The 14,811-nt window shown below is 37.0% G+C and overlaps 1 protein-coding gene across 2 annotated transcripts in view; it reads right to left on the bottom strand.

Moving 5' to 3' along the window:
- LOC109415008 (uncharacterized) overlaps positions 1 to 14,317 on the bottom strand; it is a 49,650-nt gene extending 35,333 nt beyond the window's left edge. The window contains exon 1 of one of the 2 annotated variants that reach the window (XM_029873129.2): positions 11,718 to 14,317. In XM_029873129.2, coding sequence (XP_029728989.1) covers positions 11,718 to 11,950 — 233 coding nt within the window. In that variant the 5' untranslated portion in view covers positions 11,951 to 14,317. The remainder of the gene's footprint in view (positions 1 to 11,717) is intronic. The other variant, XM_019688876.3, reaches the window with a different exon arrangement.
- Positions 14,318 to 14,811: the final 494 nt, after the last annotated feature.

The following is a 14,811-nucleotide window of genomic DNA, read 5'->3' as shown; positions in this document are numbered from 1 at the left end:
TTTCTCTCGACAAGCAATATATTGCGGTAAAATTAAAAAAATCCAACGGGGTTGCAGTGGTTTCGACCACTCACTCACTTGGTTGTGATATTCAAAAATAATGCATATTGTTCCATTTATGGTTTATGTAATCACAATTTGTGCCACAATATGTAACTTATTTTTAAACTACATCAGATGTAGTTTCAGCACTTTTGTATGCAGCTGAACCCCATTAAACATAATAAAAATTTTCAACAATTTTTTTGGACATACGTAATGTCTGAAGTTCATAGGCACAATATGTGTTGAAAAATGGACAAATTGAGTGGAAAAATTGCGAAAAAATCCACGTAGTTCTGGCGGGATTTGATCCCACGTCTTCTCAAGTTCGCTAGACAGGGCGCGTTAACCAACTTCGCCACAGAACAAGTAACTCTGTGAAGTAGAAAGCCAACCTCAATCCAACGCCCACTTCACCCCACGTTCTTTCCTCGCAATTCACCATCTACTTCCAAGAATCTCTGAGCGTGCCTACGAACAACAGTGAGAGCATGTAATTTTTAGTGTCGAGACTGTTTGCCTCCACAGCACGTGCTCATCCACAACTTGCGAATGAGACCATCAGTGTGTGTCGGGCGTTCGACTCGGTCGCATGTCCCACGCACGCACGACCGCTATTGCGATAGAGAGACCGCCGCTCTATTTCAACACGAATGTTGTTGTCTCATTCGCATGTTACAGGATCTCATATTTTTTTTTCTTCTGATCATAGTTGCTACTAGCAATGGGGAGGACAAGAACCTATTTTTTTTTCAACTTAAAACCATTACTCGTTAAAATACGACGAAATACCCATGAAATGGCGTACGTGCCAGCTGAAATGGACTTACGATTCGCGACTACGAAGGTAAAAGAGATTCCAACTCTTTGTCGCTCTAATGAAAAACCTCGTAAGGAACTGTCAGAATGTGCGTGAAAAAAAAGCAAAAAATATTTCCCTCTCGTTTTTTCTCACGTAAACCTTCACGCACATTCTGCAACTTCGTAGTCGCGAATACATAAGCGATCAGCAGAGAAGGATAAAGGACAGTTAGTTCTGAAACATATGCTGTATTTGGTGTAGGTAAGTTGGCCTTTCAATAAATAAATTTACTTTGAAAATCCTAATTACAGATGTGAAATGGATTGAATTTATTTTTGTATGAGAATTTATTGGATACGGTGTATAAACAAAAACTAAATTGAAAAAAAAATCAGGGACGCCTAATTTTCCGGAAAACTCCAGTGGAAATCAAACTTTTTCCACAGACACCACCTACTTTAAAAAATCATAACTCAAGAACGAAGCATCGTAGATACATTATTTTGTGAAATCATAAGCAAATTTGCTCAGCAATTGAACAAAAAAAATATAAAATGAATATTGTTTTCTACACAATTTTTCACAGTTGAGGAAAATCGGTTGAAAAAGTCGGAGAAACTATTTAGGACAGTGGTGCTCAGGCTGGAGGATACCGCGTGTCAAATTTGCAATTCGTGATCGACCTGCGGGCCGCATAAAACATCGATGCACAAAAACAACAAAAAGAACAATTCTAAAGCATATTTATTGAAAATCTGAACTGTTCAATTTAGATTCAAATGTTTGGTTGAGAAAAACGTTTGAGATTCGAATGGATCATTGAAGTCGACTTTTCCGCTACTCACCGCATCAAAACAAAAGCGCCACCGTATATGGACAGTAACACAGTGACAGCAGTCGAGTTACGTCAAACACACAAGGCTACGGTGGCGCTATCTGTTCATTTCATAGCGGCCGTTGTAGTTATTTTAGTGGTCCATTGAAATTCAAACAAACAATTTTGAAGTTACCCCTAGAATTGCCTTGAAGCCACTTCAAGAACTTGTAGCAGCTTTTACAAGAATTTCTTTTGAATTGCTCCAAAAAGGTTTGCTGGATTTTCTCCTGAAATTTCTTGTGGAGTTGCTCCAGAAGGTTTTCGAAAAATTTCTTGAAGTTTCTTTTAGTTTTCCTAGAATTTTCTTGGAACACCTCCAAGAACTCCTCTTAGATTTACCTTGGGAACTGCCCTGAAGTTACTTCAGGAATTCCTATTTAATCGTTTCCAAGAATTTCTCCTAGAATAGCATCCGAATTTTTCCAAAAATTTTCCAGGAGTTTCTTGAAGATTTTAGTCAATTCTTTCCATAAGTCTCTTCTAAAGTTGATGAAATACTTCATCACTAAATTTCTTCAAAAATTAGATTTTTAACAATTGTTTCCGGAAGTTTCTTCAACATTATCTTCTGAAGTTGCTGCATGAGTTGCTGCAAATTTATTGTTCATATTTTCCTCAGGTGTTCTAGGCATCTTTTGTGTCTTGATGCAGTTGGTCCTGGAATCTTGTTTGTAGTGACTCCTGAAAATTCTCTTTTTGTTGCTCGAGGAATTTATTCTAAAGTTGATTAAGACATTTCTGTTGCACCAGAACATTTTTCTAGGAGATGCTTCTATAATTTCCATGTAGTATCGCCACAACTTTCTCATTGAGTTTTTTCAGGTTTATTTTCTCCAGGATGATTTGAGTTTCTCCGTATATTTCGCTTAGAGTTGCTTAAATTTTTTCTCCAATAATGTTTCCTGGAGTTTCTCCAAAGATGTATCCAAAAGTTTCTCCAAAAGGGAACAGGAGACGCTTTATGAATCTAACCTGAGCTTTTTTTTTTCTTTAAGTTCGTTCAGGAGTTTCGCTTGGACAATTCAAATTGGATTCGTAAGTTTTGCTTCGAAAAATGTTTGAGTCTTATAATAGAAATTTAAACAGTGAAAACCAACCAAGTTGAAATTTGTTGAGAATTTTGTCAAAAACTTCGTGCTTTGCGTTTTTATGCTCCTCGGAAAAGCGAAATGTGAAATATTTGCTCAGCGTTGCATTGACTGCGCATAAAAACTGCAACTATTTCTTAAATGATTCAAGATTATATTTTAAACAAACTTTCATTTGATTCGTACCACTTATAAAAAAACTATAAGCTGGCGGATTGTTCTTTTTGTTTATTTATCATTTATTTTGTGTCAGCATTTTCTTTACTTCTTAATAAATTGAACGAGTTATTTCAAATAATCGTTCAAAAATTTCGATTCGCCTTAAAGTACTCCGCGGGCCGCATCTTAAAGCTTGGAGGGCCGCATGCGGCCCGCGGGCCGCAGGATGAGCACCACTGATTTAGGAAGTCCGGAAAAACTCTCAAAAAAATACTTTTGGAAGGGAAATACATACGCTATATTCTGTGAAATTTTCAAGATGTGTTTTTTTTTCGTTTCTGAGTACTGATTAATTTTGTGGAAATTGTCCAGGTGTTGGTTGATTTTCGACCCACTTGATTTTTTGGTTACTTGGTAATATACACGGCTATATACATATATGTATTTTGTACGGAATACAGCGTGAACAAAAAATCAGGCAATCGACTAAAGCATAACGAAACATGCGCAAAATAGGATCATCTGCCCAACTGGTCTCACACCAAATCTTAAACCGAATAAATTATGATGAAATGTTTGGCTAATATTTTATAATGCTAGCAACAATATTCTGACTGATAAACATAATCAGTCAAAATAAGCTGTTTTTTTTTTTTGTGCATGATTCTAATTTGTCGATATTTTTCACTTTTTTATTGTATAAACTGTGAATGTGAAACACAGGGCTAATCTTATCCTGACTGGTCATCTACCCCGTCCTACGGTTCTACCTTTTAGTTTTACGGATAAAAATTCCAAATCTAAAACCTGATACTACAGCACAATAAATAAGCGCGGCACTTCAGGAGCGAAACAAACGCCTAGTGAAGTAAATATAAACTATAAGGACCTAAAAAGGAAAAGTATTTTTTATTGATCAAACACTGCACATTGCATTCATGTTACAGCACAGTGACACAGTGAGACATGGTTGTATGTATAAGATTTTAATTCAATTAAACAAACGACATTATGCTCCAAATGAGAATTTGGTGCAGCTCAACTTAATCATCTGTAAAGCACTCAAAACGTCTTTCACAGGTTGTAGCTATTCATCCAGTTCCTGGTAAATCGATATAGTGCAACTCCGATTGTCGTGAAACTTGGTGGGTTTATAGTTCATCGAAAATAATTAGACCCGTATTTATTTTATTTTGTCATTAAAATGACACATTTTCATATGAGGTTTTTCAAAACTATTTTTTTTTAAATCATGACTTTTATTTCTTTATTTCATAATTAATTCAACGGACTCTTACAGTCTAATTGAATGATTAATACTAATACTACTTAAAAACATCATGTACAACATAATAAATAAACACAACACTTTACATTAAAAATCGACATCCCTCAAAAAGCAAACAACACAGCAAACATAGCAAACAACTTATAATTCAAAGCAACATCAAACGGAATCAATTAAAACGTTAATTGTCACAAGCAATCAAAAATACAACAAAAACTCGATGCTAACTGCTAAACTACAAATCCTCTGGTTTCCATGTACAACGTTTTCTCACAAATTCACGATATTTTATATGTTCTGGCCAAGTAGACGATCTGAATGCTAGAGGTTTCCATTTACGGTCTAAAATAACTTTGAAAGACACGTAGTCCAAGAAACTACTATCAATCCAACGCGATACAAGCTTTCTTACATTTTTGCATTCACTTTCACTTATACCTAGGCAACGGGAAACCATTCGCTGAACTTGTTCTTCCGTAGCCCTCCCATCAATATTTGTCAAAAGTAATGCAAAGTTTCCATCGGTGTCATCTTGGTCGGATGAGTGAAACGAATACTCAGTTATCAACGATGAACCGTTGTGTAGCACCGTTCCACCGGTGCCCATGCTGGTGCGAGCTTCGTGATGAGTTGATGAGCATGGAGTCGAATGTCGTTCTAGAGGTTGTTCCACGGTACTCGACGAACTATTCGCTAGCGTAGACATGATTGAGTCGACTTTTCGTTACAATTCTTCGACATCGAGTTGCAATGCAGATTTCGCTTCTGAAACGATCGAGCTAGCTGTTTTTGTCCGTTCCGCTCTCCACTTGATAAACTCGTCCATACATTCGTCGCACATCCAAGAGCTGTTTCTATGCGGCGGGGATACTGCAGCAAGCTGTTCTTTGTCTAGCCCAACACAATTAGCGTGATACGTTCGGCTACACAATCCATTGCAAACAATATATGGTTGCTTACTCGTTGTGACATGTAGACCACACTTCTCACAGTCCATGGCGATAATAAAAATTACTGTTTTCTGAACAAAATATAGCTCGAATTGATTATGTTCGCGGTTATTGAGCTTAAGCGTTACAAAAACCGTTTTTTCACCAAAAAACTAGCGATTTTGGAGGCTTGAATTCAACGGTTATCACGCAATAACGAAAGCCAAGAAAAAATCGCGTCCGAATCCAGCAACAACGCAACAGTTAATTTTGAACTTTTGAACCAGCTGACCGATTTTTAGCTTTGTTTTTGTTTGAAAGGTATTGAATTGCATTGTTTTCTAGGAAAAATACCTGATTTAATCCACTTATGGTGAACAGAATCCTTCTTACACTAATTAAAATTACTGCTGTATTATTCGTATTTAACATATTTATTATGGCATTTATTCATTCAAAAAATATTGGGAATAAATTGGTTTCCAAAATAGGGCGACATTTAAATCAACTTAAATCCAAAACATGATTTATTTACATGTTATAGTATGTTTGTTACTTGCCTTACTAACGATCTGAAGCTTATGACTAGAGCTTTATGGCTTCATTAGGTGCTAAATGAATCAAAATCGGTTGATAGACGACTGAGATTTTTTTTATGACACACTTTGTCAAAAATCTCAAGAAATTAAGTTAAACAAATGACTAGGGACAATGGAAATTCGCGGCAAAATTTCTCAAATTTCGCGGGCCAACATTGCGAGTTTCGCGGTGATTTCGCGGCACCATATTTTTGATCGTATTGTTAAAGAAAACATCAATTTTAGTGCTGAGAGAACACAAATCGCTTCAAGCCTGGAGCACATAGCGTCCGTTCCGTCGAGGTTTGCGGTTTTTGACAGTTTTGCCATGGGAAATGTGTCAAACTACTGTCACGCACACGCAAACGTATGCATTGTGTGGGGCACTTTACAGATGGCTGAGAAATTTGTTATGAGACACTTTTTCAATCATGTCTCAAAAAGTTGGGTTGTGTTTTTTTTTTTCTTTTCTTTTTTCCTCATCTGTAGAGCCTTTTAACCACTGCGTCCATTATTTAGGAATATTGTGGTATGACCCATATTTAATTTGGTGCTAATCGATTATCCTGTCACAATTGAGCTGTGATGGACATTGGTTGATATCGCACTCGATCCCAACTAGGCACAACTCGTTTTATAAAGTCTATTACCCTGTTAGGATTACTTTGCCAAACTTCCAAGGGCTCTAATAACCCTTTTCCAAATATTGACAACCTTTGATTGGATAGCTCTCCACAGCAGCAGAGTAAATGTTCAGAGGTTTCGTTTTCACCTTGACAAAAACGGCACTCAGATGATTGGATTTTTCCAATCTTGTGTAGATGGTACCTACTGGGGCAGTGACCGGTCATCAGGCCCGTTATTACCCTCAGGTCTCTCTTGTTTAAATTTAGTATGGTCCTGGCTTTTGCTGCACTAGGTCTTATAAATCTTTTTGCTTGTCTGGATGTATCCGTGGCATTCCAATTGGTTTCTACCATAGACATTTCCCATATTTTTAGTTTCGTCCTAAGAGTACACTCAGGAACTCCACAGAATGGTTCAGGGCCTACGAAGCTCGATGCTGCACCCTGTCTGGCTAGATTGTCGGCGTTTTCATTTCCCTGAATTCCGCAATGGCCGGGCACCCAGTATAATGTTACTTCGTTCCTACTGGCCAACTGCTTCAGAGAAAGAATGCATTCCCACACTAGCTTGGACTGGCACGTGAATGCCCTTAGCGCATTTAGAGCAGCTTGACTGTCTGAGAAGATGCAGATTTTTGCAAATCTGTAATTTCTCCTCAGGCAAGTATTAGCACACTCTAATATGGCTTGAGTCTCTGCTTGAAACACACTGGGACTACATCCCATTGGTATAGCTTTACTTATACCTGGGCCAAAAACTCCAGCACCAGTATTTTCCCCCATCTTAGACCCATCAGTATAAAATACAATAGAACCTGGACGTAAGCTTGACCCACCAGAATCCCAAATATTGCGGCTTGGTTTAACCACATTAAAGGGAACATCATAGTTGGTCTTCGTTATCATCCAATCCTCTACTGTTTTAATATCTGAGTTTAAATTGAAGTCTTTGACGATCTTCAAATGTCCTACTAGATCACCTTCTAGCAGTTTGTTGTGACGCAGAAACTGCAGGGCACTTTTTGCCGCTTGCAGTTGAACAAATTGGTGCAATGGTAACATATTGAGAAGGGCATCTAATGCAACCGATGGTGTGCTTTTCATTGCCCCTGTAATTGATATACAAGCAAGTCTTTGAAGCTTGCTTAGCTTCTTTTGAGCGGTTACCTCGATTGATTTAGGCCACCATACAAGTGAAGCATATGTAACTTTTGGCCGGACTATTGCTGCATAAATCCAGTTTGTCATGTTTGGTCTCAGCCCCCAGGTTTTCCCCAAGGCTTTATTGCAAACCCAAAGGGCATTTGTACCCTTAGTTAATACCTTGTTTAGATGAGAATTTCAATTCAATCTTTTGTCCAAAGTTACACCGAGATGTTTAACTTCTTCCGAGAACTGAATTTGAACTCCATCTAAAGAAGGTTGGGTAAGATGTAATTTCTTCCTTCTAGTAAAAGGAACGATAACAGTTTTAGAAGGGTTTACGCTTAACCCCTCTTTCCTACACCATTTGAGAGTAACATTCAGCGCATGTTGAAGCCGATTTGAAATCGTAGTATCATATTTCCCACGTACCAAAATAGCCACATCATCTGCGTATCCTATCACCTCAAAACCTTGATTTATTAGCTTTTTAAGGAGTTCGTCCACTACCAAAGACCACAGTAAGGGCGATAGTACTCCTCCTTGAGGACAGCCCTTTATAGATCTAACAGATAGCTGCGCACCTCCTAGATCAGTAGAAATTTCCCGATCTTCTAGCATAGATATTATCCATTCAATAATGCGTTTATCCAAGCCCCTTGCTTCCATTGCTGAACGCATGGAGCTGTAGGATGAATTTTCGAATGCTCCCTCAATGTCGAGAAAAGCAACCACGGCTACTTCCTTGGCTTGAAGCGATTTCTCAACTGTGCTAACTAACGACTGTAGCGCCGTTATCGTAGATTTACCCGATTGATAAGCATATTGAAATTTGCAAAGAGGCATTTCTACTAAACTTGTTGACTTAATAAAGTCATCCATGATTTTTTCCATAGTCTTTAACAGAACACAAGAAAGGCTTATTGGTCTGAAGGCTTTTGGAGTTGTTTTGTCCCGTTTGCCAGCTTTTGGGATAAACACAACACGAACCTTACGCCACGCCTTAGGTATGTGAGTTAACGTAATACTGGCTCTGAATATTTCGGTTAAGAGCGGACAAAGCGCCTCTTTTCCCTGTTGAAGTAAAGCTGGGAAAATTCCATCTTTCCCGGCAGATTTGAAAGGTTGAAAAGAACTCAGTGCCCATTCGATCCTCGACGGCGTGAAGATTTCACAAGCTTTTTGATAGGCATTGGTCGACCATGCATGTCTTACCTTATCTGAGTCCTGTTCTTCATCCGAACAAGGAATCGACCCTGGGAAGTGAGTTCTCATCATGATTTCCAATGTTTCAAAAGAGTCAACAGTAACTGCCATCTTTCTTTTTAAGACTGCCAAGACCATTTGAATGGTCTTTCGAAAGGACTTTATGAAGCCTTGCAGCTGTAGGAGCGTTATTGATGTCTTCACATACCCGTCTCCAATCCTTCCGTTTGGCTAGCCTCAATTCTCTGTTGTATTCTGTAAGGGCTTGTTTATACTGAACCCAATCAGATGTAACTTTTGCTCTATTGAACAACCGTCTAGATTTCCTCCTCAGTTCTGCCAGCTTATCATTCCACCAAGGGACATCCCTGTTGGATGACCTCTGTCGGATTGGGCAGCTAGCATGATATGATGAGATTATTTTATCAATAATCTCATCAGAGGCATTTTCCAACTGTGAAACAGACAAGATCTGCTCACCCGCATATGAATTTTCATTCATTAAATAGAAGCGATAGAGGTCCCAATTAGTTTTCTTTGGGTTTCTATAGCTTTCAATTAAATTTGATCCGGCTTTATAATCGAACCTGATATGGGTTGTGTTACTCTTATTACTTCGAAAGATATCTTGGTAATCAAATGTCCAATCGAAATGAAATTTGAATGCGATCTACTAGGATGTTGCAGCTTTCATTTAGAACTAATAGAGTTCAAATCGGTTGAGGAATGGCTGAGAAATTGATAAAGATACACTTTGGCAAAAATCTCTCAAAAATCTATTTTGTAGTACAGCGTCCGTTCGCTCGTTGCAACGGTTTTTTATTGCAAGTCTGCTAATTGCAAAATTTGACAAGTTTTTGCAATTAAAAAGCAACCAAATGTCAAATTTGTTCTGTCAATGCATTTCGATGCACTTTAGTGTCAAAGTGTCGTTGCAATTAGCGAATGGCATTCGATCGTTGCAATGTAAACATGTTGCAACGAGCGAACGGTCGCTGTACTCTCAAGTACTCTACGAATGATATCTCGGAAACCAAGTGTCCAATCAAAATAAAATTGAATAGCGCAAAGGTGCAAAAAAATATGCAAATACATTGGATTTTCATGTTTTCATGGTCTCGGGACCAAAGGGGCATATTTCTATCAGAATAATATTCATATTATGTGTTAAGGAAATTTAGCGTAACAAATCAAACAATCAGATATGTAGTTAGTTTTTGAGATATGATTGAACTACGAATCCACCAAGTTTCTTGACAATCGGTGTTGCACTCTATATCGATTTTCTATGAAATGGTTGTAAGGATGATTTGTGTTTTATTCTTCACGGCGAATGGTTTTTAGCAACTTTAGCGTATAATTCAAATTGGTATGGCAAGTTTGAGGCGAACTTTTAAGTTCACCAGGTTTTAGAAAACATACCCCATGACGAAGTGAACAAAACTGTCGAAAAAGGCACATTTGATGATTTTGTGGCTATATCGGTCTCTTTCTACTCATACTATGAGTAGAAAGAGACCGATATAGCCACAAAATCATCAAGTTAATAATAGAATACGGTCGATATGATATGATATGAAAAAAGCACAAGCTTATTATGGTTCAGGGTAATTTCTAAGGAGTGCACTGAAAACCGTTTTTGTCACAGTCACTAGCGTAGCTTTTTCTTTTGTTTTCTCACTTATTGTCCTTGACAAACACGAGAAAAAGCGGGATGAAACGGATGAAACAGAGGGCAAGTGCCATTCTCTTTCTCGTGTTTGTTTAGGAGAGTGAGTAAGAAAAAAAAAAAAGGCGGCCTACGCTGGTGATCACAGCACGAACGTTTTTTGTGTGATTTTTATATCTACACAGATCGAAGAAAGAGTGTAAAATTTTGTGACATATAATGCACACCATTGGAGCGTGAGATATTACAGAAGTTTACATGATATATCATGAAAATGTCACGGAATATCATGTAAACTTCTATTATATGTCACGACTAAGAATGATTACATGACATATAACACAAATTTACATGATATAAATGATCATGTAAATAATCATAGCATGAAGTATTTATCCATGGCAGAATGAAGTTTACATGATGTTTAAACTTCATTTTTTGTATCTGTGTACTTCAGTTAAGTCGAACGTTTTTCAAAGTTCAATGTATGTGTAGTCACGAATGTTCAAAATAATTTCATTTAATTCAGTTTATTGAACACGACCCGAATAAAACGGTATCATACATCAATTGTAAAGCATATGATTTAGTTATTATTCGTGCTATTATAAACTGGACTATACGTCGATGATAGGACAAATCGTTTTAATGATAGCAGTTATCATTTTGCGACCGAATGGGTCCTTAAGTGTCGTTACCATTCAAAAATGCCGAATTTCTTGAAAAAAAAAAATTTGGGGACTTTGCACAAAAGTTCACGCGGTCTATCGCTTTCGAAAGGAACAGATGCCTCGTAGGAAACACGCAATGTTATTCCCCATAAGGATGAAGTAAATAGCGATTGAAAACCGCGGCTGAACTTATCGGAAGCGATAGGCCGCGTGTACTCTTGTGCAAATCCCTCAATAATTATAATAGGGTATTGGTTCCTTTATTAAGCATGTGGCTCCCATTTTCATCTTACGAAAAACAAAAAGAACGGAATCAATCGGTGCCGTATCACTGTATCACCTGTATCTATTGAACCAAAAGAGATAACGACCATCTCAGCGCACAAAACGACGCGTCTTCAAATACTCTACAAGTGACTTTGATGAAAAATTGAAGCTGAAAAAAGGTAATGCCAGAAAACCGGTTTTTCTTGAATCACCCTAGGCTTATTGTGTTCTCTGTGCCTAATATTCTAATTTCTAGTTTATTACAAGAATGAAAGTAAGATATAGCATGAGCCAATAATATTTATTAATAATGACGATGTTGTAGGGTATGTGTTCGAATGCAACAATGTGTTTTGGAATTATGTATCTTACCTTTTGCGCAGCACCCTGTTGGAGTTCCCTAACTTCCCCATTATGGCATGCAGGGTCGTTAATCGTTGGTTGCAAACGAGATAGATCCACACGACGCTTGTGAGCAATAACAATAAAACACGCTGCCGATCGTTATCTTTCGTCCGGGTCGTCAGGTCCGCGACCTTTGTCACGCAAAGCGTCACGCCGCTGGTACAACGATAGCCAACAGTTTTCTCTATTCGCATCGGCATGCCAAACGTCTTTTCACCTGTTTATTCTAAATTCTTCCTAATAGCAATTGGTAGGGTAGCGTAAGTATTTTTGCCTAGCTTTAGTTATTTTGTCATTGTGTTTTATTCCACTAACAACAGGTAATAAGGAGGGTCAGTGTTTTAATAATTTTCAAAATTTTCTATCTGTCTTTTATTTATTTGTTTATTTTATTTATTTTTTATTATTATTTTTTTTAATAAAGCTGTCGAGGTACTAATATTTTGTAAATAAATTGCATAATTATAATTGACTCATCTCAATGGATCATTGAAGCCGACTTTTCCGCTACTCACCGCATCAATACAAAAGCGCCACCGTATATGGACGGTAACACAGTAACAGCAGTCGAGTTACGTCAAACACACGAGGCTACGGTAGCGCTATCTGTTCATTTCATAGCGGCCGTTTTAGTTATTTTAGTGATCCATTGAGACATGTGACGCAAAATAGAAAAAAAGTTACTTTCCGCTAATAGGATTTGGGGATTTTTTTTTGTTATCGTACAAATTGGTACGAAGGTTCTAAGAATTTGATGATTTTTTTCACAAGTAAGGACTCATATAGGGTGCCTGTACCAGTTATCGCACTACCTAAGGAAAACTACTTCTACAAAAATAAGAAGAAGACCGACGAATGTCGTCGATATGTCAAATGATAGATTTGTTTTCATACTTTACAGGAAAAATATAAAATCTGAGTCAAACCCACTTTTACTATTTATTACGGCGTGTGCCAATGATAGGAACCCTGTACTAGTTAAGGACATACTATTTAATTTCGGTTCCACTTCGCACTATTTACATGCATTCCTTATGGGATTTGCCATAACTGGTACAATATGGCGGAATAGGGTGCAAGGAAGCCGAAATTTTAAGGAAAATGATTTATTTCTATCATAATTTGAGCAAAATGTGAAATTTGAATGAGTGCAATCATCTGTTATGAACGTGATCTATTGTTCACATATTTTTTCTTGATGATTTGCATCGTTAAAAGTTGAAAATCAACTATGGCGAATTTGAGGTACTATAGCCATAACTGGTACACTGAGCCTACATAAAAACTATATTGGAAAAAAAATCAGTGTTGCCTAATTTCCCGGAGAACTCCAGTGCGAAACAAACATTTTCCACAGATACCACCTAAAAATTATAACTCAAGAACGAAGCATCGTAGACAAATTTTGTTGTAAAATCATAAGCAAATTTCCTCAGCAATAAAAAAAAATACAAAATGAAAATTATTGTCCAAAAATTGTTCCACTGTTGAAAAACGGGTGGAAAAGTCGGAAAACTATTTGCAGTCCGGGAAACTCTCAAAAAATTGGAAGGGAATTTTATAAGCTTAATTCTGTGAAATTTTCAAGATGCCTTTTTTTTCATTTTTATATTTTTATATCAAAGACACTGCACCGTCTTCAACTATCACAAACATGAGACAACGGACAACACACGAAACACCCAGTGGCCCAGTGGAGAATTTTTCGTTTTAACGAAAAGTTTTCACCGATTGAAGTGGGAATCGAACCCACACTACGAGGCCTACGAAACGCCTAGACGACTGAGGCCTCAAACCGCACGACCATGTAGCCCACCCATATGTGTCATATAACAATCAATTTTATGAAAATAGTAATCAAGATGGTTGGAAAATTACCAATAACTGGAAGTTTTCCCAAAATTGGTCATTACTTACTCAGGAACGAAAAAAATCACGTCTTGAAAATTTGACAAAACATAGCTTATAAAATTCTCTCCATTTTTTTTAAATTTTTTTTTCCGGACTTCGTAAATAGTTTTTCCGATTCTTCCAATCAGTTTTCCTCAACAGAGGAAAAAAATATAGTTTGTGTTTTTTTTTTGTATTACTGTGAAAATTTGCTAATAATTTTACAAAAAAAAACATTGTGTTTATGATGCTTCGGTCTTAAGTTATGATTTTCAAAGGAAACGGCTCATCTGGACATTTTCATCAAAATTGGTCATTACTCAGGAACGAAAATTAAACACACCTTGAAAATTTCAAACAATATTGCTTATAAAATTCCCTTTCAAAGACATTTTTTTTAGTTTTTTCCGCACTTCGTAAATAGTTGTCCGACTTTTCAACTGGTTTTCCTCAACATTTGAACAATTGATGGAAAACAATTTTCATTTTGTGTATTTATTTTATTGCTGAGAAAATTTGCTCATGATTTCACAAAAACATTGTTTGTACTATGCTTCGTTCTTGAGTTATGATTTTTTAAAATGGATGATATCTGTGGAAAATTTTTATTTTGCACTGGAGTTTTCCGGAAAATTAGGTGACCCTGATTTTTTTTTTCAATTCGGGTTTTGTTTATATATACCTATATATTATATTTTGACCACCAAATTGGTACGAGATTTGTACGATCGATAATACAAAAATCCCTATTTGTTGAATTTCAACAAAATAGCATTTGAACTTCTAGCACAGAGAACAGCGTTGTGTAAAAAAAAAGAAACAAGCACAGTAGCGTCGACGGTGACTTTCCCAACTTAAAACTCCTTCCGACACCATGATGGCGATAAATTAAGAAATATTTCTCTAGCGCTGCATTAAATTTCCCTACACTGAAATAAATTTTGTTGTTGTTTCCACCGAATCCATGGTAAAATTAAGAACTGTACCAACAATTTTCAACCGAATGCAAAATTCTGTTAATTGTACTGAAACATTGTCAATATTACCATGCGTGAAGTATCATTGACTAAAAACATTCTTGATGTTACTATTTTGACACAGACAAGCGTAACGTAACACTTCGAACATTTTTCGAATCAAATCATAGTCACGGAAACATGTTCGCCCAATG

Source organism: Aedes albopictus, chromosome 2, assembly GCF_035046485.1.
Source record: "Aedes albopictus strain Foshan chromosome 2, AalbF5, whole genome shotgun sequence".
Lineage (NCBI taxonomy): Eukaryota > Metazoa > Arthropoda > Insecta > Diptera > Culicidae > Aedes > Aedes albopictus.
The sequence above is the reverse complement of the archived record's forward strand: the minus strand, read 5'-3'. Positions and strand labels throughout refer to the sequence as shown.